At 69.3% G+C, this 18,521-nt stretch overlaps 3 protein-coding genes across 8 annotated transcripts; 2 read left to right on the forward strand and 1 right to left on the reverse strand.

Annotated features, from left to right (window-relative positions):
* Nucleotides 1–227: 227 nt before the first annotated feature.
* Nucleotides 228–6,751, forward strand: TMC6 (transmembrane channel like 6). Of its 3 annotated transcripts, none has more exons than XM_074921914.1 (20): nucleotides 231–605; nucleotides 801–919; nucleotides 1,218–1,349; nucleotides 1,456–1,614; nucleotides 1,703–1,808; nucleotides 1,893–1,989; nucleotides 2,134–2,337; nucleotides 2,617–2,807; nucleotides 2,883–3,027; nucleotides 3,162–3,317; nucleotides 3,479–3,654; nucleotides 3,748–3,829; nucleotides 4,170–4,267; nucleotides 4,418–4,513; nucleotides 4,668–4,743; nucleotides 4,960–5,093; nucleotides 5,440–5,616; nucleotides 5,766–5,844; nucleotides 5,986–6,064; nucleotides 6,386–6,751. In XM_074921914.1, the coding sequence occupies exons 1-19, from the start codon at nucleotides 550–552 to the stop codon at nucleotides 6,055–6,057; spliced, it is 2,355 nt and encodes a 784-aa protein (XP_074778015.1). In that variant the 5' UTR covers nucleotides 231–549; the 3' UTR covers nucleotides 6,058–6,064; nucleotides 6,386–6,751. The 3 variants fall into 3 exon arrangements, with proteins under 3 accessions (XP_074778016.1, XP_074778015.1, XP_074778014.1); XM_074921913.1 differs by having other exon boundaries at nucleotides 232–605; nucleotides 2,083–2,337; nucleotides 6,386–6,750; XM_074921915.1 differs by lacking the exons at nucleotides 5,766–5,844; nucleotides 5,986–6,064; nucleotides 6,386–6,751 and having other exon boundaries at nucleotides 228–605; nucleotides 2,083–2,337; nucleotides 4,960–5,097; nucleotides 5,440–5,547.
* Nucleotides 6,752–7,740: 989 nt separating this feature from the next.
* On the reverse strand, nucleotides 7,741–8,966 carry ARL16 (ARF like GTPase 16). Of its 2 annotated transcripts, none has more exons than XM_074922063.1 (4): nucleotides 8,878–8,966; nucleotides 8,578–8,749; nucleotides 8,285–8,400; nucleotides 7,741–8,071 (listed from the first exon to the last, which is right to left on the reverse strand). In XM_074922063.1, exons 1-4 carry the CDS (start codon nucleotides 8,964–8,966, stop codon nucleotides 7,900–7,902), a joined length of 549 nt encoding a protein of 182 aa, XP_074778164.1. In that variant the 3' UTR covers nucleotides 7,741–7,899. The 2 variants fall into 2 exon arrangements, with proteins under 2 accessions (XP_074778164.1, XP_074778165.1); XM_074922064.1 differs by having other exon boundaries at nucleotides 8,578–8,721; nucleotides 8,841–8,966.
* An 82-nt stretch (nucleotides 8,967–9,048) lies between these two features.
* Nucleotides 9,049–18,315, forward strand: HGS (hepatocyte growth factor-regulated tyrosine kinase substrate). Of its 3 annotated transcripts, none has more exons than XM_074921827.1 (21): nucleotides 9,049–9,150; nucleotides 9,457–9,541; nucleotides 9,922–9,997; nucleotides 10,493–10,585; nucleotides 12,321–12,444; nucleotides 13,223–13,275; nucleotides 13,790–13,858; nucleotides 14,059–14,183; nucleotides 14,404–14,482; nucleotides 14,569–14,667; nucleotides 15,046–15,141; nucleotides 15,491–15,529; nucleotides 15,607–15,750; nucleotides 15,890–16,103; nucleotides 16,193–16,365; nucleotides 16,470–16,610; nucleotides 16,689–16,866; nucleotides 16,939–17,072; nucleotides 17,341–17,457; nucleotides 17,618–17,716; nucleotides 17,798–18,315. In XM_074921827.1, exons 1-21 carry the CDS (start codon nucleotides 9,114–9,116, stop codon nucleotides 17,906–17,908), a joined length of 2,286 nt encoding a protein of 761 aa, XP_074777928.1. In that variant the 5' UTR covers nucleotides 9,049–9,113; the 3' UTR covers nucleotides 17,909–18,315. The 3 variants fall into 3 exon arrangements, with proteins under 3 accessions (XP_074777928.1, XP_074777929.1, XP_074777931.1); XM_074921828.1 differs by having other exon boundaries at nucleotides 15,893–16,103; XM_074921830.1 differs by having other exon boundaries at nucleotides 15,046–15,114.
* The last annotated feature ends 206 nt before the right edge of the window (nucleotides 18,316–18,521 follow it).

The following is an 18,521-nucleotide window of genomic DNA, read 5'->3' on the forward strand; positions in this document are numbered from 1 at the left end:
CCGAGCGCAGCGCCGGGACCGCCCCGCGCCCCTCCGGAGCCCCCGGGCCCCGCAGCCGCTCGGTCCCGCACAGCGGGGAGGCGGCAGCCGCCCCCCGCCCGCGGCGGAGGGTCCCGAGCTCCCCCCCGGTGCCGCGGCTGCGTGGCCCCGGCGCCTCCCTGCCCCACGGCCCGGAGCCCGGTGCCCGGAGCCCCACGGCGGGTCCCGGTGAGTGCGGCCGGAGGGGGAAAGGGGGGCTCCGCGGGGGCTGCTCCCGCCGCCCGGCACCGGGTTCCTCCGGTGCAGCCCCGGGCGGGTGAGGGCGGGATCGGCCCGGCGGAGCCGCCTCCCCCATCCGCCCGCACGCCCTTCCTTCCTGCCTGGGCCAGGCCTGGGTTTAAACCGGGTTCAGCCCCGCGGCCTCTCGGGCGCAGCGGCTCCGGCTCCACCGCGGTCCCACGGGCGGGCAGCGCCCGGTGTGCCCGGGGGTGCCGGCTGACGCCCGCCCGCCGTGACAGGGCGGCCCGTTGGGGCGAGCGCGGGGCCGCAGGGACCCCCGGCCGCGGCGGGATGGCCCAGCCGCCCTCCGTCCCCCTCCGCGCCCCTGAGGACACCGACAGCGAGGGGTGAGTGTGGGCTGCGCTGCCGTGCCCCGCACGCTCGGCCCCGGATCCCGCAGCCCCGGCGGCGCCAGGCCCGTGTCCCCGCGGCGGGAGGTGCCGGCCCTCGCGCTCACCGGGCACCGGAGCGGCACGGCCGGGCTTCGGGCTGCGGCCGGGGCTTCGCCGGGGCGCTGGGCGAGCGGGTCCGTGTCCCCGCAGGCAGGAGCCGAGCCCGGACCACGAGGGCGCCCTGCACTGCTCCTTCCACCGGCTCATCCAGGAGCAGAGCGGCTGGGTGGCGGCGGGGCTGGAGCTGGAGCTGCAGGCGAGGGGCGGAGGTAACGCGCTGCCGGGGGGACGGGACGGGGACGGGTCCGTGCCCGCGGCCACCTCCCGCCCCGGCTGGGGCTCGTGCCGAGGCTGCGGCTAAAGCCCGGTGACGCCTTCGCCGGTGCAGGGGCCGGGCAGACCTGCCCCTGGGGCCACGGAGGGTGTCCCCGGAGAAGGGGGCGCGCTGGGGGGGGACACGCCGGGGGGTGCCTGGCCCCATGCCGGAGCAGGGCGGCGGGGCCGCAGGGGCTGGAGCCGTGGGTGCTCCGGCTCTCACGGCTCCGTGTCCTGCCCTCCCTCCCCCAGAGCCCCCGGCTCTCGGGGCCCCCCCGGACGCCTGGGCCGCGGCCTGGCCGGAGCCTGGGCAGGGTGGGCAGCGGCCGTGCTCCTCCTCGGCCTCCCTGCGGATCCTCGCCAGCATGCCCAGCCGCACCATCGGTAGGTGCCACCCGTCCTCCCGCCCTTCCCGCGCCCCTCGGGAGAGCTCTCCCGTCTGCCTTGCCCTCCCGTGGCCGCCCACCCCCTGCCCTGCTCCGTCCCGCAGGGCGCAGCCGCGGGGCCATCATCGCCCAGTTCTACAACCGCACGGCCCGGCTGCGGCGACGGAGCAGCCGCCCGCCCCTGCAGCAGCTCTGCCCCGCGGCGCGGCCCAGCCTGCGCCAGTACGACCTGGAGACCGACCCCGCCAGGGCCTCGCTGGAAGGTGAGGGGACCCTGGGAGCGGGGGCAGGCGGTGCCGGGCGCGCTGTGTCCCGGCCGGGCGCGTCCCGCTGAGCCCCTTGTGCCCTCAGACAAGCGGAGCTTGTTGGTGAAGGAGCTGCTGAGCCTCTCGCCCAGCCAGCGCAGCCACACGCTGCTCACCGTGCCCCTCAGCCTGGCAGAGAAACTCGCCCTCCGGTAGGTCCTTTCCTGCCGTCCCCGGCCAGGCAGGAGCCGTCCCGGGGCCGGTGCCACCCTCTGACGTCCCTCTCTGCTGGGCAGGCAGGAGCTGAGCGGGCAGAGGGGCCCCCCGAGGCAGCACACCCGGCACCGGGCCCCCTCCTCTCCCTGCGGGTGGTCCAAGGAATACCTCGTCCTCGTAAGTCTGGGGCAGGGTCTGCACAGCAGCTGTTGGGGCTCCGGTACAGGCTCCGGCCCCGGTGCTCTGCCCAGGCTCCCTCCCTCTCCCCAGGGCTGCCGGAGCCTCTGGTACAGGTTCCTCTCCCTGCTCCCGGCCGCGCAGCCCTGGCACAACGCCCTGAAGGAGATCGGTGGCCGCTTCGGCTCCAGTGTCCTCTCTTACTTCGTCTTCCTCAAGACGCTCCTTGTGTTCAACATCATCTCATTCCTCATCCTCCTGGTCTTCGTGGTGGCCCTGCAGGCCGCGTATCCCCCCGCCTCGGCCGGCCCCCAGCGCTTCACCGGCCTCGAGCTCCTCACGGGAGCGGTGAGCCCTGCCAGCACCCAGCGCCACGCATCTCCAGGCCAGGCGCTGCACCCAGCCTGGGGCACAGCCCCACGTCCCCCCCACGGCGGTGCCCAGTCCCTGCCCTCGCGCAGCCATGGCCCTGGCACCGCCCGTGCTGGGGGTGCAGAAGGGGGCGCCTGGTGTTGCCCCGGCTCAGGGCTCTGTGTCCCCAGGGGCTGTCACGGGTGTGCCAGGCTGGGCAGGGAGCTGCAGGCGCCACCGAGGTCACCGTGTGCCCCGCCGTGTGCTTTCCCACAGGGCTACTTCACTCACTCGCTCTTGTACTACGGCTACTACAGCAACGTTACCCTCAACGACCCCTGCGCCTCCAGCCCCAACGGCAGCGCCTGCCCCCTCGCAGCCCCCCCGCTCCCCTACAACATGCCTCTGGCCTACCTGTTCAGCGTCGGGGTCTCCTTCCTCGCCACCTGCGTCCTGCTGGTGTACAGGTGGGTCGGCCGCACCGCCAGTGCTGCCAGCCCTCGCCCGGCCGTGGCGCCCTGACGCCCTCCCCCTCGCTGCAGCGTGTCCCGCTCCTTCGGGGAGAGCTACCGCGTGGGCAGCTCCATGGGCGCGCTGCCCGTCAAAGTGTTCTGTGCCTGGGACTTCAAGGTGATCCAGAGGCGCTCGGTGAAGCTGCAGTGTGAGAACATCTGCACCCAGCTGAAGGTGAGGAGCGGGGCTGGGGTCGGCCCCTGCACGTCCGTCCTCAGCGGGCGGAGGCGTTCCCAGGGCCCGGAGCCCCTGTCAGCCCCCCGGGTCCCACCCCAGTGCAGGACAAACCCTCTCTCGGTCTCTTCCAGGAGCTGCTGGCGGAGCAGCGCTCACGCTCCTGCCGCCGCAGCCTGTGCCAGCGCCTGGGCCGCTCCGCGGTCCTGGTCCTGGCCTGGGCCCTCTCGCTGAGCGCGGCGCTGGGCTGCGCCCTGGCCGTGCGCCACTTCTCGGAGCACATGCACGCGGTGAGCGCCGGCCCCCGCGGGGGAGTCTGCTGCCCCGGCGCTGGGGAGGAGGCGGGAGCTGTCTGGGGAGCGGGGGCAGCCCCGCTGCAGCTCCCGGGCGTCAGCGTTGGCTGCCCGCCCCGAGGGCACCGGCTGGCGCTCACCCCGGTGCCCCTCGCCAGGTGCAGCAGGACCACCGAGCGCGGGGCGGCGGCGAGCGGCAGCAGGAAGCCATCCTGCTGGTCCTGCCGCTCCTCGTGTCTCTCCTCAACACGCTGCTGCCCGCCCTGTACAACCTGCTGGCGTCGTGGGAGAGGCAGGACTCCCCCTCGGCGCGGGTCTACGTGGCGATCAGCAGGTAGGCGGCCGGGGAGCGTCCTGCGGCCAGGGGAGAGGCTCTGGTCGGGGTGCCCAGGGCTCAGGGGCTCCTGGCCCTGCTCCTGCTCCCCAGGAACCTCATCCTGAAGATGGTGGTCCTGGGCCTGCTCTGCTACCAGTGGCTCAGCCGGAGGGTTGTCTGCTCCACGGAGGAGGTCGGTGCTGCCGCGCGGGTCGGTGCGAGGAGCACGGGGCACCGGTATGAGCCGGCTGGGCCCCAGCGTCCCCACTGTCCCCTGCCCGGGGAGCGCCGAGCAAAGCTGGGGCTGCGGCAGCGACAGACACCAGGGGCGGGGGCTCTGCCGGGCACTGCAGGCACCTCCACTGGGGAGAGGGGGCCACAGCCATACAGGGGCACCTCCAGCGTGGGGTGGCTGGGGAAAGGGGTGCAGGGGAGGAAAAAGGTCCCGTAGCACCCCGTGGGGGCCACGGGAAGGTCACGGGGGAGCAGAGGCCTCGTTGACTGCTTGATGCCACCTTTCCTTGTCTCCCCAGTGCTGGGAGACGTGCGTGGGGCAGGAGCTGTATCGCTTCGTGGTGATGGACTTTGTGTTCACGCTGCTGGACACGCTCTTCGGGGAGCTGGTCTGGAGGTAACGTGCCCCGGGAGGGGTCCCCCACTGGCACGGTGGCCCCGGCATGGCCCTGGCTTGGCGCTGCCCCGGGGCTCCCAGGCTCTGCTGCCGTCCGAGGGGGAAGGGGGCTGCCGAGCATTCCCCCAGCAGAGCTCCACTCCTTCCCAGGCTGATCCTGGAGAAGAGGCTGAAGAGGAACGAGAGACCCGAGTTTGACATCGCCCGAAACGTGCTGGAGCTGATCTATGGGCAGAGCCTGACCTGGTGAGGTCTCTCCTGCCTGGCGCAGCCCATTCCTCTGCTGGCAAATACCTGGTGGTCCCCCAGGAGCCTTGTGGCTGGCGGGGACCAGGCACGGGGAGCTGCACGTTTCGCAGCGCCCAGACCCGGGACGAGCTCGTCTCCCCCCTCTCCCCAGGCTGGGCGTTCTCTTCGCACCGCTCCTGCCGGCCGTGCAGACGCTGAAGCTGCTGCTGCTGTTCTATATCAAAAAGGTGTGAGGTGCCGCCGCTCCCCGCGTGTCCCCTGCGGTGAGGCCGTGCCCTGCCGAGCGTGCAGCGCCGGCCTCGTGGCAGGGAGGGGGTGTGCGGGGGACGGGGTGTCCCCAGGCTCGCTCAGCTCCCGGCAGACGGGGGGTGGGGGCAGTTGTCCCGTTGGTGCTCCCGGGGCCGCTCCCCAGGCGACGGCAGCACCCTGCTCCCCGTCCGCAGACCAGCCTGATGCAGAACTGCCAGTCCCCCAGCAAGCCCTGGCGAGTGTCTCACATGAGCACCGTCTTCATCACCCTGCTCTGCTTCCCGTCCTTCCTGGGTGCTGCCATCTTCCTCTCCTACGCCATCTGGTCGTGAGTACGCGCCGGGCCACGGCACGGGGCACTGAACCGCCGGCTGCCGGGCGAAGGAGAGGGACCTGGGGGGACAGGGGGCATGTCGCCCCAGCACAGGGCAGGGGGGTGCTGCCCAGCCCCTGGCTGTTGCACGGGGCGTAGCGGTGGTTGGCCTGTGCCCACTTCTGCCAGCTGTTCCCAGCTGTTCCTGGTGCAGGACAAGGGGATGAGGACCCCCTCGTCCAGCCACCGGGGTGGCCAGGACCAGCGTGGCTCGGTGCCCCTGGGGCTGGGCCCTGGGCTGGGGTACTGTCCGTCGGGGCTGCCCACGGCTCTGACCAGCCCCGTGGGTCTGACTGCTCAGGGTGCGGCCGTCGGAAACCTGCGGTCCCTTCCAGGGGCTGGAAACCATCTACAAGTCAGGGAAGACCTGGGTGCAAGTGCTGGAGAAGTCCAACCCCAACATCACCTGGCTCACCTGGGTGCACCAGCACCTGGTGGAGAGCACCCTGCTCCTGTTCTTCCTGTCCGGGATCCTGCTGTGAGTACGGACCCGAGCCCTGGGCGGCTGGGAGCCGGGGGCCCCGAGCCCTGCACCCAGAGACCTGCACCCCAGCCCGGTGCCAGGAGCGCAGCGTCCCCCAGCTTCCCGCCCCGGCTGCCACCGTCCTGTCCCGCCTGTCATTGCAGAGCCGTGATCTACTTCAACATCGAGGTGGTGCGGGGGCAGCGGAGGATCATCCGCCTGCTGAAGGAGCAGATCGCCAACGTGCGTGAGCTCTGCCCGGCCCGGCTGCCCCACGCCCTGGGCCGGCCCCGGCGCTGCTGGATTCGGGCTCCAGCCCTGACAGCGCTGCCACCTCGGAGGGGCAAGAGCACATCCCGCTCACTGCGATCTCTGCTGTTGCAGGAAGGGGAGGATAAAATATTTCTCATTCAGAAGCTTCACTCCGTTTACATGCAGAGAGAGAGACAGGCCTGAGCCCCAGGTGAGGCGGGTGAGAAGGGGCGAGGGGGCTGCCAGAGCTCGGCCGGGTGCGTGGCCCTTCCTCTGCTCCGTGCCGGGGCGCGGGAAGGGCAGGAGCTGACGGGGGGAGCCAGGCGGGGCTGGGGGTGCAGGGCCGGGCGTGCTGGGGAGGAGCCCCCAGGCTGCTGGGGGCTGCCCCGGCGCCCAACCCCGGTGGTGACGGATCTCTGGTGGGGCTGCGCCCAGGGACAGGGGAGGGATGGGGACGCTTTTGGCGTGGGGCCGCGCCGTCTGCCCCCGGCAGCACTCGGGGCTCAGGGCCTGTGTCTCTCCTTGGTGTCAGGCTCCCAGGACGGGGCTGGACAGGACAGGACCCTGCTCGCAGCCGGGGACTGGATCTGCCTGTCTTCCAAAGCCATCGCAGCGCAGCACTGGGAGCCGGCAGGACCCTGGGGAAGATCCTCCCCGCCGGGATGCAGCGGCCAAGGACCCCAGTGGGGTCCGTGGGGACGTGGGTGCTCCCGCTGCCTGGAGCTGCCGGGGACTCGCCAGCGGAGCCCTTCCCCGCGCGTGGTTGCTGTTAGCAGAAAACAAGCCTCCCTCCCGTCACGAGCACCTCTGGGCTGTTTTTAGCTTTCTGGCTGCAGAGAACCTGCAGCCCCTTTTGCGCTGCCGCGGAGCAGCGAGGCCGGCACTGGACGCACTCAAAACGCCCACCACGGCGCCGAGTGCTGGGCCGGGCCGAGGAGCCTGAGGGCTCTGTGCCTCGCCGCGGGCTGGCCTGGCTCATTAAAGGCGGCTGTGCCGGAGGGCTCTGGGCCTGCGCCTCCACCTGTTGGGCTGGAAGCGGGCGAGCGGGTTCGGTGCGTCAGCTCGGCCAGGGGTGGTGGCTCAGGCGCCGCGGCAGGGCGTGCTCGGGCACCTTGGCACTGCCCGGCCCTCGGGCTGCCCCGGGAAGAGCCCAGCTCGGCCCAGGCCGCAGGAGCAAGGACGGCTCTGCCTCATCACGTGCGGCCCCGGAGCCGCCACAGCCCCCGGAGCCACTCGCCATCGCGGTGTGACGCCCCCGGCCCCGAGCTGCTCTCCGCCACAGCACGCCGCCAGCAGCCCCCGGCCCCACGGAGCCGGTTGCCCCCGTGGCAGCGGCACCTGCAGACCCGGGAGGGTTGTGCCGCAGCGTGTGCCCAGCCTGGGCGGCCACGGGGGGAGGGAGCTGCCCGCCGGGCCGGGCTGTCGGCACTGGACGGGTCATCGGTGCAGACACAGACCCAGGTTACGGGCACAGGACGGGTTCTCAGCCCAGACCCGGGGGCCGGGATGTGCTGCAGCTCCTGAGACGTCTCCAACTGAGGCAGCCCCACGGGTCGGCCTGCCCGGCTCCCGACGCCCACCCATGTCCCCTGCGGTCATTCCACACGTTCTCCCGGTCACCCCGCTGGGCCAGGGCTGGCACGAGACCTGCAGGGCCAGAGCTGCTGCCAGGAGCCCCCCACACACTCGGCCTCCGGCCCGGGAGGCGTTACCGGCCCCTGCCCTGCCTGGCCCAGGCGCTGCCGCACCCCCCAGCCCCACTGCCCGTGACCCCCCTCCTGTCCCCAGAGGCGCCAGCACAGCCTGGCCTCTGAACCTCCTGCTTGTCCTGCCCCAAAAGCCCGGGGTCTCCACCCCAGCACAGGCAGCCGACAGCCGGGACAGCGTGGTGGAAGTTTTACTGCAATGCCCCGCAGGGGCCCCGTCCGCCACCACCCCGTGACGCCGCCCGGGGCCCCGCTCCCAGCCCCACGCCGGGCAGCCGCTCGCCGGCCACCTCCCGCAGTGACAGGACACGCCTGGGCTGCCGCGGGCGCCCGCGCAGGGTCACCGGGGGCCCCTGAGAGCGGCCCGAAGCCACTGCAGGACGTCGGGCAGGCCGGTGCCGTCCAGGGCGCTGGTCTCCAGCGTCGTGATGGGCTGCGTGGCGCAGGAGGCGATGTCCTGCAGGCGGAACAGCGACTTCATCTCCGCCGGCGACATGTAGCTGGGCAGGTCGCTGCGGCGGGGGCAGGGGGGCCGCGTCAACCCACCGCGACAGCTCTCCTGCCCGAGCCACCCCCGGCTCAGGGGCCTCCAGGCCCGGGGAGCGCGGCAACGCGCGGCTGCCGCCCCTGGGCGCACCCAGGCTTCCCGGTGGAAGGGACGCGGGAGCCAGCGCAGGCCCTCAGCGTGCCCGTGCGCCCCCCCGGCCCCCCCATCCCCTCCTCACATCTTATTGAAGAGGACGAGGACGGGCACGGAGGCGAGCGGCGCCGCGGAGAGGACCGAGAGCAGCTGGACGCAGGACGAGGAGACCTGGGTGGGGCTGGCGGCGTCGACCACGAACTGGAGGAGGAGAAGGAGAAGCGGGGCTGCGGGTGTGCCCGAGGGCGGCCCCGCGGAGGGACCCACGCAGCCAGGGCGAAGCCGAGGGGCGCCGACCCCCGGCCGCGGGGTGTCCGCCTCCCCGGGGCCACGGCTCGGGACGGGCGGGGTCGGGGTCCCGGTGCCGCGGGCGCTCACCAGGAGCGCGCTGCACTCGCCGTAGTAGCTGGGCCAGACGGGGCCCATGCAGCCGCCCAGCTCCCGCACCGTCACCCGCCGCGGCAGCCGCAGGTCCGTCAGGTCGGTGCCCACCGTGGGCAGCGTGGCCGGGGGCTCGCCCAGCTCCGCCGGCCCCGCCCCGGCGCTCAGCTGTGCCCGCGTTAAGGACCCCGCGACGCCGGGGACGGGAACGGCAACGGCCCGCCCGCGACCCCGCCCCCCGCCGGGACCCCCGCCGTGACCCCCCCGTGACCCCCCCGTCCCCGTCCCCGCCGGATATGACGCAGCCGCCGGGTCACGAGGCTCTTCCCACCGCCCGCCGCCCCCAGCAGCAGGCACGTGGGTACGGGCCGCCCCGCGCCCGCCATCCCGCCCCGCCCCTTCCGGGGCAACACCCCCCTTCCGGTGTTAACCCCGCCCCTTCCGGGGAGGCCACGCCCTCCCGGAAGCCGGAAGCGGAAGCGCCCGCGGTGGGGCAGGCTGGGCCGGGCCGGGCCGGCGGCGGGGCGGACGCCATGGGGCGCGGCGGCGGCACCTTCGAGCGGCTCCTCGGTACCGGCCGCGGCCTCCCCTGGGCGCGGCGGGCGGGGCGGGGCGGAGCCGGGCGCCGGAGCCCTCGGGCCCGGGGCTGCCGGGGCCGCAGGAGCTGGGGCGGCGGGTCCGAGGTTACCGAGCGCCCTGCGGCGTCTGGAGGGGAAGAGCCGGCGCGTTCCGGGAAAAATCGGGATTTTTATCCTCGATCGCTCGGGTCTGGGGCGTCGCCGGCGCCCGGCGGAGCTTTCCCGCAAACGCATCGGCGGTGGCGGAGCTGAGACAGGCGGAACTGCTAAAGCAGCCTAATGGGTTTATTCCCTGCAGATAAGGCAACGAGCCAGCTCCTGCTGGAGACGGACTGGGAATCCATCCTGCAGATCTGCGACATGATCCGCCAGGGAGACACCCAGTGAGTGCTGCGGGCACAGCTCCCCGCGGCTTCGCGAGGCGCAGGGGGGCCGGGGCCCGTCAGCCTGCGGCAGGGCGCGTCTCGTTACCCCTTTCAGAAGGGCGTTAGAAAAGCAGCCCAGCGCGCCCTGGTGCCTTGGGGTAATTCCCTGAGCTCAGGAGTTGCAGGTTATCTCTGGCCTGAAATCCTCGGGGAAACTAATCTGGAATGTATTTATCCCCTCTGTTCCCAGTTTGCCCCGGGGGAATCGCGTAGGCCGCGAGCGAACTGGCTGTTCCCTGGTGTGCGGGTGGGGGTAGGAGGCTGCCCGCAGCAGCTGGGATCTGCCCTTGGATTCCTGACTACCTGAGGACGTGTACTCTCTCTCTCTCCTTACCCAGAGCAAAATATGCTGTCAACGCTATCAAGAAGAAAGTCAACGACAAGAATCCCCACGTGGCGCTCTACGCGCTGGAGGTAACGTCAGCCCAGGCCGCCAGCGCTGCAGGGCCCCGGCTCGCAGGCTGGGAACTGCTCGTCTTTTCTAAGCCTGTCTCAGGGGCTGCGTTCTCTGCCCTGCCCGCAGAGTGCCAGAGTCCGGGCTTGGGGTTTGCCCCCTCCTGGCTCTCATGCGGAGGTTTTGTGACTGATCAGCAGGCCGTGGCTTTTGTTCTTTAATTCCATCTCGGAGTTAGGAACAGCCAAAGCTGGAACCCAAGACACTGTCCCTGGGGGTCTGTCTCTGCGCGGCAGAGGTGCAAAGGCCACCGTGCAGCTGAAGTGTAGCTTACTCCAGCGTGGCTGTCTGGATTTCTCCAGCTCGGCTGACGCTGCCCTAATGCAACTTGTTGATGAAATAGTGGCCCCATCTTGGCGTGCTGCCTGCAGCCACCTGTAACGTGTGCTGGGACTCATCGCAGGCCACAGAGAGGGAGGGAAGCACCAGACTAATACTGTCCTTCGCCCTCACAGGTCATGGAGTCGGTGGTTAAAAACTGTGGCCAAACAGTCCATGACGAGGTGGCAAATAAACAGACTATGGAGGAACTGAAGGAAATACTCAAGGTAAATACGTTTTTGAATGAGGCTGGAAAAGAACCCGCAGAAAATGCGTGTGTCCTCTCCTTCGTTCTGTTCGTGTGAGGAGCAGAAGGGAAAGCGTTTGGAAGTGCATTTCAGAAAAGATCAAACTGTATCGCGTGATGCGAAGGGACGAGCATAGGGAGCCGAGGAGTGCCTGCTAGGGAGAGGAGGTGTCGTAAGAGCGGAGGGGATGTTTGGCTGTCTTGTGAAGTGGGGCAGGAATACGCCGCAGAGGCCTCCATCCTTCTTGTGTGTGACTAACGCTTGGCTTGAGACAGCAAAGGAGAACAGAGGTGACGGGCTGGCAGCTGCACAGAGGACCTGAGCAGCAGAGAGGTGAATCCCCTCCGAGTACAGCCCGAGACACGCAGGAAGGTAAAAACTGTCAGAACCCTCCTCTTTATTGTGGCCTTTTCACTGGCCTGCGGAGTCGTGTGAGGAGCTTTGCAGGATGTAGACCTGGCTGCTTCCACTGACAAGCTGTTGTCTCAAGCTGCCAGTTTGTTATAACGTGATGCAGCAGCTCCCTGTCTCCTCGGACTGGAGATTCTCACAAGGGAAGTGTAAATGGGACCTTCTGTCTCCGGTTCCAGCCCCAGAGCAGCAGTGCCCAGACAGGAGCTTGCCGGGGCAGGGCTGTCCCTCGCCCCGCACGCCGTACAGGGTGTCTCTCCCCGTCACCCCCCTGCCAGGGCTGACTCAGTCTCCCCGCTGGATCTTCTGCTGAGACAGGAACGCTGCCGCAACGGGACGGCCAGGTGCCAGGGAGATCAGATCGAAGGATTTTGTGCTTCTCTCTAGTTCTTGTCTGCCTTGGTAGTTTCTTAACAGCCGCAGACCCATTTTCCTCCTGTGCTTGGAACTTTGCTGCTTGTGAATGCCCAACGCTGGTGAAATGGTTGTAGTTGTGGTGAAGTTCAGGGCTGTGATGTGTGGAATGCAGGATTCTGCCAAATCCAGCAGTCTGTAGCTGCGGGAATCATCAGTAAGTCACGCTGTGTGGGCTGAGCTCTCGCTGAAATCGGAGCTGGACAGTGCCCCTCCGCTTCCTGGGGGATTTCTGGAGCAACCGGTCATGTGAATGTGCGATGACTCGGTCAGCTGATGCAGGGACGCTCTCGGAGGCCGGCTGGGATAGGAACAGGCTTGCCAAGTTTCCTGCGGTTCCTTGAACTGTGATACAAGCAGCCCTGCCCCCGAAGGGCAGCCTCCCAGCTGTCCTTCCCGCTCACGCCGCGGAGCTTTGGGTATTCCCGGCCGGCGGGGCCCCTCCCGCTGCCGGCTGGCTCCTGCTGGGGCTCGGCCCCGCGGCTCCGTCCACCCCGGCGGCTCCAGGCCCCGCGGGTTCCTGCTGCGGGATGTGAGCAGCTCTGGGGAGGAGGTGAACAACGACGCGGGCAGGTCAGCGCCTGCCCTGGGGAGTGGCCGTGCCCGTCTCTGGGTGTTTTCTCAAGCATCGCAACCACACCCCTTTGCACGTTGGTCTGTGCTGCTCTGAAGGACCTTTTCTTGTTTGTGCTGGAGGGGGAGAGCGGGGAAGCTGGAGGAGTCTGTAATTGTCCTTACTGCAGCTTGCTGACAATTCCTACCTTGCACAAGCACTCTAAAGTCTCCCTGAGTGGCATTTCTGGCTCCTCTTCTGGGGGATTCGCACCATCCTTAGGGTTTGAGGGTCTTTTTCTCAGATATTTTTTTTTCCTCCTTCCTTTCTGTGCAGAGGCAAGTGGAGACGAGCGTGCGCAGTAAGATCCTGTACCTCATCCAGGCCTGGGCTCACGCCTTCCGCAATGAGCCCAAGTACAAGGTGGTGCAGGACACCTACCAGATCATGAAGGTCGAAGGTGAGGACGCTCTGGGCGGGGGTGGGCCAAGGAGCTCAGCTCTGGAGGGGCCTTGCAGGAGAAGGACCCTGCCTGGTCTTAGCAAAGCCTGGACTTGCGGTAGCAAGCTTTCTGTTGGTGCCCGATACCCGACAGACCCCCTGCAGGGACTGAGGAGGGCACCGCGGTCCCGGGACCGGGGGCTGCCTCGCTCCGGGCCTGCAGCCCAGCCCACAGCTCGGGGTTGGCAGCGGGACCCCACAAGCAGGAGCTGCCGATGTTCTTGGGGAAACTGGCAGCAAGTCAGCGTGTCCTCTGGGAAGGGATTTACAGTGGGGGCGATTCCTTCCTCCCCGGCTTCCGTTAGTACTTCCAGGGTGGGTCCACGCTCTCACTGACAGTGTGGGATGTTGTCTCGTCCCTGCGAGGGAAGGGACGTGCTGCTGCCTCTGCCTCCTCCCGAGCACCAGAACCTCCACGGGCGGGAGGTGCCGAGCCGGTGCAGCCACGTTCTTGCCATCCAGGGGGTGAGACTCAAAGCCCTGCCTGCCCACGCCGTGGGCTTTTTCCCTCCCAAGCTGACTTCCAGGCCTTGAGAAATAAACCTTGTCCAGAGAGCCCCAGTGTCCCTTAGAGGTGCATAAGGGAAACCAACCGGGGATTGTCCTGTGGGGCCGAGAGCCCGGCGCTTCGCAGGACAGTGGTGGGGTCAGGGCGGGCTGGGCTGGATCTGAGGTGGATCTGCATCGCTGCGCCGCGGGAGCCCTTTCACAGCGCGGCGCTGTCGCTTCTCCCGCAGGCCACGTGTTCCCGGAGTTCAAAGAGAGTGATGCCATGTTCGCTGCGGAACGGGTGAGCTCTGCGGGGCGGGAGGGAGCCAGCACTGCAGGACACACCTTGCTCCCCTGTCCCTTTCCTCCTAAACCTCCGGTTCTTGCGTTCCTCCGCTTTGTGTGGGTTAGAGACCTCGCGGGTACCTTCTGCTCCCGGCAGCTCTGGGGTGGGCTATGGCGATCCCGCCTAAAACTGCCAGCCGGGGGGAGCACCGACCCGGACAGGGCGTTAGTCTCACCGGGCCCTACTCGGAGGCCTCCAGCAGCTGCGGCACGCTGAGCACGGCAGCAGGGCGTTGGTTCCTGGAAAATCTCTGCCAGAGCGGGAGAGCGTCGCAGTCTCTAGGAACATGAGAGGAGATCATTTGGGGGGATTAATGCTCTCTGTTGAGAGAGCAATTGTTGCATCTGCAAATGTTCCTGTCTCCCCCGTTCATGAGGCGCCTTGGGGAGCCGTGGCAGCCGCTGAGGGGCTTGGTGGGGACACTCCTTGAGGCCCTTCTCCCGCCTCACACGTTTCTTAACCCCGGCAGGCTCCGGACTGGGTCGATGCTGAGGAGTGTCACCGATGCCGAGTGCAGTTTGGTGTGATGACACGGAAGGTGGGTGCTGCTCCTGCCCTCTGGGTTCCCCGGTCCTGCGCAGCCCCCCAGGACGTGCGGGACCCCCTGAGCCTGCGTGGAAGTGTCGGGGCCGGCCTGTGGTCCCTGGCCACTGACGGGGAAGTGCCGGGAGCGTCCGTGTGGTCTCTAACGGTGACGGAGTGTCCTGGTGCCGCGCTGACCTCTCCCGTCCCTTGCAGCACCACTGCAGGGCCTGCGGGCAGATCTTCTGTGGCAAATGCTCCTCCAAGTATTCCACCATCCCCAAGTTCGGGATTGAGAAGGAAGTGAGAGTCTGTGAGCCCTGTTACGAGCATCTCAACAAGTCAGTAGCCTTTGTGGTGTGTTTCCTTGCCTGGGACCATGAGGGGGAAGCTTTGGCCTGGAGCCACCGTTCTGCAGAGCGGAGCGGGGGTGTCCCAGGCCGGGCTGGGGTTCCTCCCTCCCTGGGAAGGGGGTTTACAGCTGTGCTGGTGTGCAGAGCTGGGGCTCCTGTGCGGAGGAGGGAGCGTTCAGTCTGCGCTGCTGCCTCTTTCTGGCTGCAGGAAAGCCGAGGGTAAAGCTGCTGCCACCTCCGAGCTGCCCCCCGAGTACCTGACCAGCCCCCTCTCTCAGCAGTCCCAGGTGAGCGGCTGCCCCGTGGGTGACCCGGGGATCCTGTTGGGCTCATGGATCCTTTCCTGACCCCCTCCTCATCCTTCTGCCTGCAGCTGCCTCCAAAGCGTGACGAGACAGCTCTGCAGGAGGAGGAGGAGCTCCAGCTGGCTATTGCCTTGTCTCAGTCAGAGGCCGAGGAGAAGGAGAGAATGGTTTGTGCCCTGCTTGGCGTCTGGGAGTGGTGGTGGCCGTACGGCCCCGATGTGCTGAGCGCCTCGAGCTCCGCAGTAGCAGATCTCTGGGCACGTCCTGATGCAAGCGAGCTACAGGGCCTGTGGCATGAGAGGCTGAAAGCGGAGCCAGGCACGCGCAGCGCTGCAGTCCCGGATCTTGGACGCGGGCTGTGCCCAGGCTGCAGGCCCTGGGGCACGCTGGCCCGTGGGCCCCGCTCACGGCGTGAGGCTGGGTCTGCCGCCGTGCCCGGCCGTTGCCAGGAGCCTTGCCCACCCAGTGCGTCCAGTCTGTTCCTGACTGGGTGATTTGGAGGAGTCTGGACAGCCCATGAGCGGGCTGGTTTTTCTCTTTTGCAGAGGCAGAAAACGACCTACTCCATGTACCCGAAGGCTGAGCCCACTCCCGTCACGTCCTCCGCTCCCCCGGTCAGCACCCTCTATTCCCCACCCGTGGTACGTTCGTGGGGGCCCCTGAATGTGAAGTGGCTGGACACGGGCCACTTCTCTAGCCCGAGTCTGCCCTGCTTGGGCCAGATTTAATCCCTGTTCCGAGAGAAAAGATCTGCCCCATTCAGTCCCTTGCTCCTTAAGAGCACTGCTGTGTTTTCAGCAAGGTCTGTGCTCCGCCAGTGTTTTGGTGCCTCCGCTGCCTCCAGCTGGAGGAGACGGTGCTTCCCGTTCAGCTTCGTGCTGGTGCAGAGCACTGGTGGTTGTGCCTGGCCGGGTGGGAGCAGCTCGTCGGGGTGGGAGCTGTGGGCCTCTGGTTTCTCTGAACCGGATTCTTCCGTCTGTCTCTCTGCAGAATTCCTCTGCTCCCCTGGCTGAGGACATTGACCCAGAGGTGAGGACCCAAGTATTCCACGGCAAGGGCTCAGTCCCAGCAGGGCTGCGTGTTCATCTCCCTTCTGTCTCTGGCAGCTGGCTCGGTACCTGAACCGCAACTACTGGGAGAAGAAACAAGAGGAAGTTCGCAAGAGCCCCACGCCGTCGGCGCCTCTGTCCCTCTCGGAGCCCGCTGCGCAGCCTGGGGACGCCCACCCCACCGCGCTGGGTGTCGTTGAGGTAAGAGGGGACCTGGACCCGTGTCCGGCAGCTTCTGAGGGGTGAGAAGTGCCCAACTCCTCCTCCCAGCCCAGCCCCACGGCTCTGCCGGCTCTCGGCACAGCAAAGTCGAGGCTGAGGGGCTGCCCTGTCCTTCCAGCAGCAGTACCAGAACGGCGAGTCCGAGGAGAACCACGAGCAGTTCCTGAAGGCGCTGCAGAACGCCGTCACCACCTTTGTCAACCGCATGAAGAGCAACCACATGCGGGGCCGCAGCATCACCAACGACTCTGCCGTCCTGTCCCTCTTCCAGTCCATCAACAACATGCACCCGCAGCTGCTGGAGCTGCTCAACCAGCTGGACGAGCGCAGGCGTACGTGGGAGCTGCCTGGGCGGGCGGGCGGCTGTGGGGGCTTCACACAGCCCCGAGGGGGTCCCTGAGGCCGGCTGTCTCCTCCCCAGTGTACTATGAAGGCCTACAGGACAAACTGGCGCAGATCCGGGACGCACGCGGGGCTCTGAACGCGCTGCGGGAGGAGCATCGGGAGAAGCTGCGCCGCGCCGCCGAGGAGGCCGAGCGCCAGCGCCAGATCCAGCTGGCCCAGAAGCTGGAGATCATGAGGCAGAAGAAGCAGGTGAGGCGGGGAGGGGTCCCCAGGGCCCGCCTGGGGCCGGCCGCCCTGGCACGGGGGGATGCCGCGGTGCCCTGGCTTCCAGCCCTCAGAGCCCGTTCCCGCAGGAGTACCTGGAGATGCAGCGCCAGGTGGCCATCCAGCGCCTGCAGGAGCAGGAGAAGGAGCGGCAGCTGCGCCTGGAGCAGCAGAAGCAGACCATCCAGATGCGGGCCCAGATGCCGGCCTTCTCGCTGCCTTACGCCCAAGTACGGCTGCTGGCCCACAGCCCCTCCTGCCCGGCCCGGGGGGGGCACGGCCCAAAGCTTGCTCTTCTCCCCTCCCAGCTCCAGGCCATGCCCGCGGCCGGCGGGGTGATCTACCAGCCCTCCGGGCCCACCAGCTTCCCTGGCACCTTCAGCCCGGCCGGCTCCGTAGAGGGCTCGCCCATGCACGGCGTGTACATGAACCAGGCGGCGCAGGGGGGCACGGGGCCGTACAGCGCCATGCCCGTCTCGGGGACAGGTACGGGGGCGGCGGGGCCGAGCGTGGGGGCCGAGCGCGTGGCGGCCGCTCCAACCCGCCCTCTGCCCCCAGATCCCGCCATGGTGAACGCCTACATGTACCCGCCCGGGGCCGGCGGCGGGCAGGCGGCTCAGCAGGGCCAGGCGGTGCCCACCACCACCCCGGCGTACTCGTCCTACCAGCCGACTCCCACGCAGGGCTACCAGGCAAGCGGGGGCAGAGCCGCTCGCGGCTGGCGGGGCTGGGGCAGCTGGCCCCCTCTCAGCCACACGGCATCTGTGACCGGGAGGGACAAAGGGCGGGTTGGCCCCGGACCCCCGGATCTGCTGCCGCGTTCGCAGTGGGAGGGGGCCCGGCTCTGAGCTGGTTCTGGGCTCCCCGGGGCACAGGGGGAGGGAGCGACCCTGGTCCTGGGGTGCTGGTCCCGGGGTGCTGGCTTGGGCTGAGCCTCTCACCGGCCTCTCTGCTCCCCAGAGCGCAGCCTCGCAGTCCCAGAGCATCCCGGCCATCTCGCAGGCCCCCCAGTCGGGCGCCATGGGCTACATGGGCAGCCAGTCGGTCTCCATGGGCTACCAGCCTTACGGCATGCAGGTCAGCGCTCCCGGCCACGCCGGTCCCTTTCCTGGGGACGAGGGGCAGGCGGTCCCCAGCCCACAGAGCCGTCCCGGGCGCGCTGGCAGGGACTGTGGGCTTTCCCCTCGGCCCCGCGTGTCCCCCAGCCCCCGTGACGGCCACCCCCTCGCTCCCGCAGGGCCTCCTCTCCGCCCTGCCGGGCCAGGAAGCCGCGCTGAGCAGCTTGCCAGCCCAGCAGTCCTACTTGCCCGGGCAGCAGCCGCCCCTCTACCAACAGGTGAGTGCTGCCGGGCCCGGGCAGGGGGGCCGGGGCCCCGGCGGGGCGCGTTTGCTAACGAAGCCGCCTGGTCTGTTGCAGATGGCACCGGCGGGAGGGGCCCCCCAGCAGCAGCAGCAGCCCCCGCCCGCGCCCGCCCCCGTGCAGCAGCCGCAGGGCAGCGGCGAGGCCCAGCTCATCTCCTTCGACTGAGGGCGGGCGCGGGGCACCCCGGAACACTACTCTGTACCGCACCTCCTCCTCCCGCCCTCGCACCCCTCTGCCCCCGGCCCGGGGGGCCGCAGGCTCCCGCCGCCAGCCCGGGGCGCCCCCCCCCCGCCGCTCCCGGGGCTGCGGTTCCTGCCTCCCCCTGCCCCGGGGACGCTGCGGCCCCTCGGGCCGGGCCGTCGGGGCCCGGGGCCGCGGGCCCCGCTCAGCTCCCCAGCGCCTCGGGCCCCGTCCGGCGCCAGCTTCGCCCTGTCCCGCTCCCGCCCCGTTCCCCGCCCGCCCGGGTCTCTCCCCGGGCCGGGCCTATCCCCGTCCCCGCGGCGCGGCCGCTCCCTGCCCGTTCCTCGCGGGGGAGCCCGAGCGCGAATGGTGACAATAAAGTGTTGGAACGAGCCGCGGCCTGGCTGTGCGGGGCGCGCACCGGGGACCGGGGCCCGCGCGGGCACCGCGGCGCCTCCCCGGGGCCTCCCGGGACGAGCGAGTCCCGGCGGACCGCGCGGCTAGAGCGCCGTGCTCCGCCTCGCTCCGCCCCTGCCATAGAGACGCGACTCCGGCGCCTAGAGCGGCCGGCGCGGCGCGGGGGCCGCCGGGACCATCG

Source organism: Athene noctua, chromosome 18 (assembly GCF_965140245.1).
Source record: "Athene noctua chromosome 18, bAthNoc1.hap1.1, whole genome shotgun sequence".
NCBI lineage: Eukaryota > Metazoa > Chordata > Aves > Strigiformes > Strigidae > Athene > Athene noctua.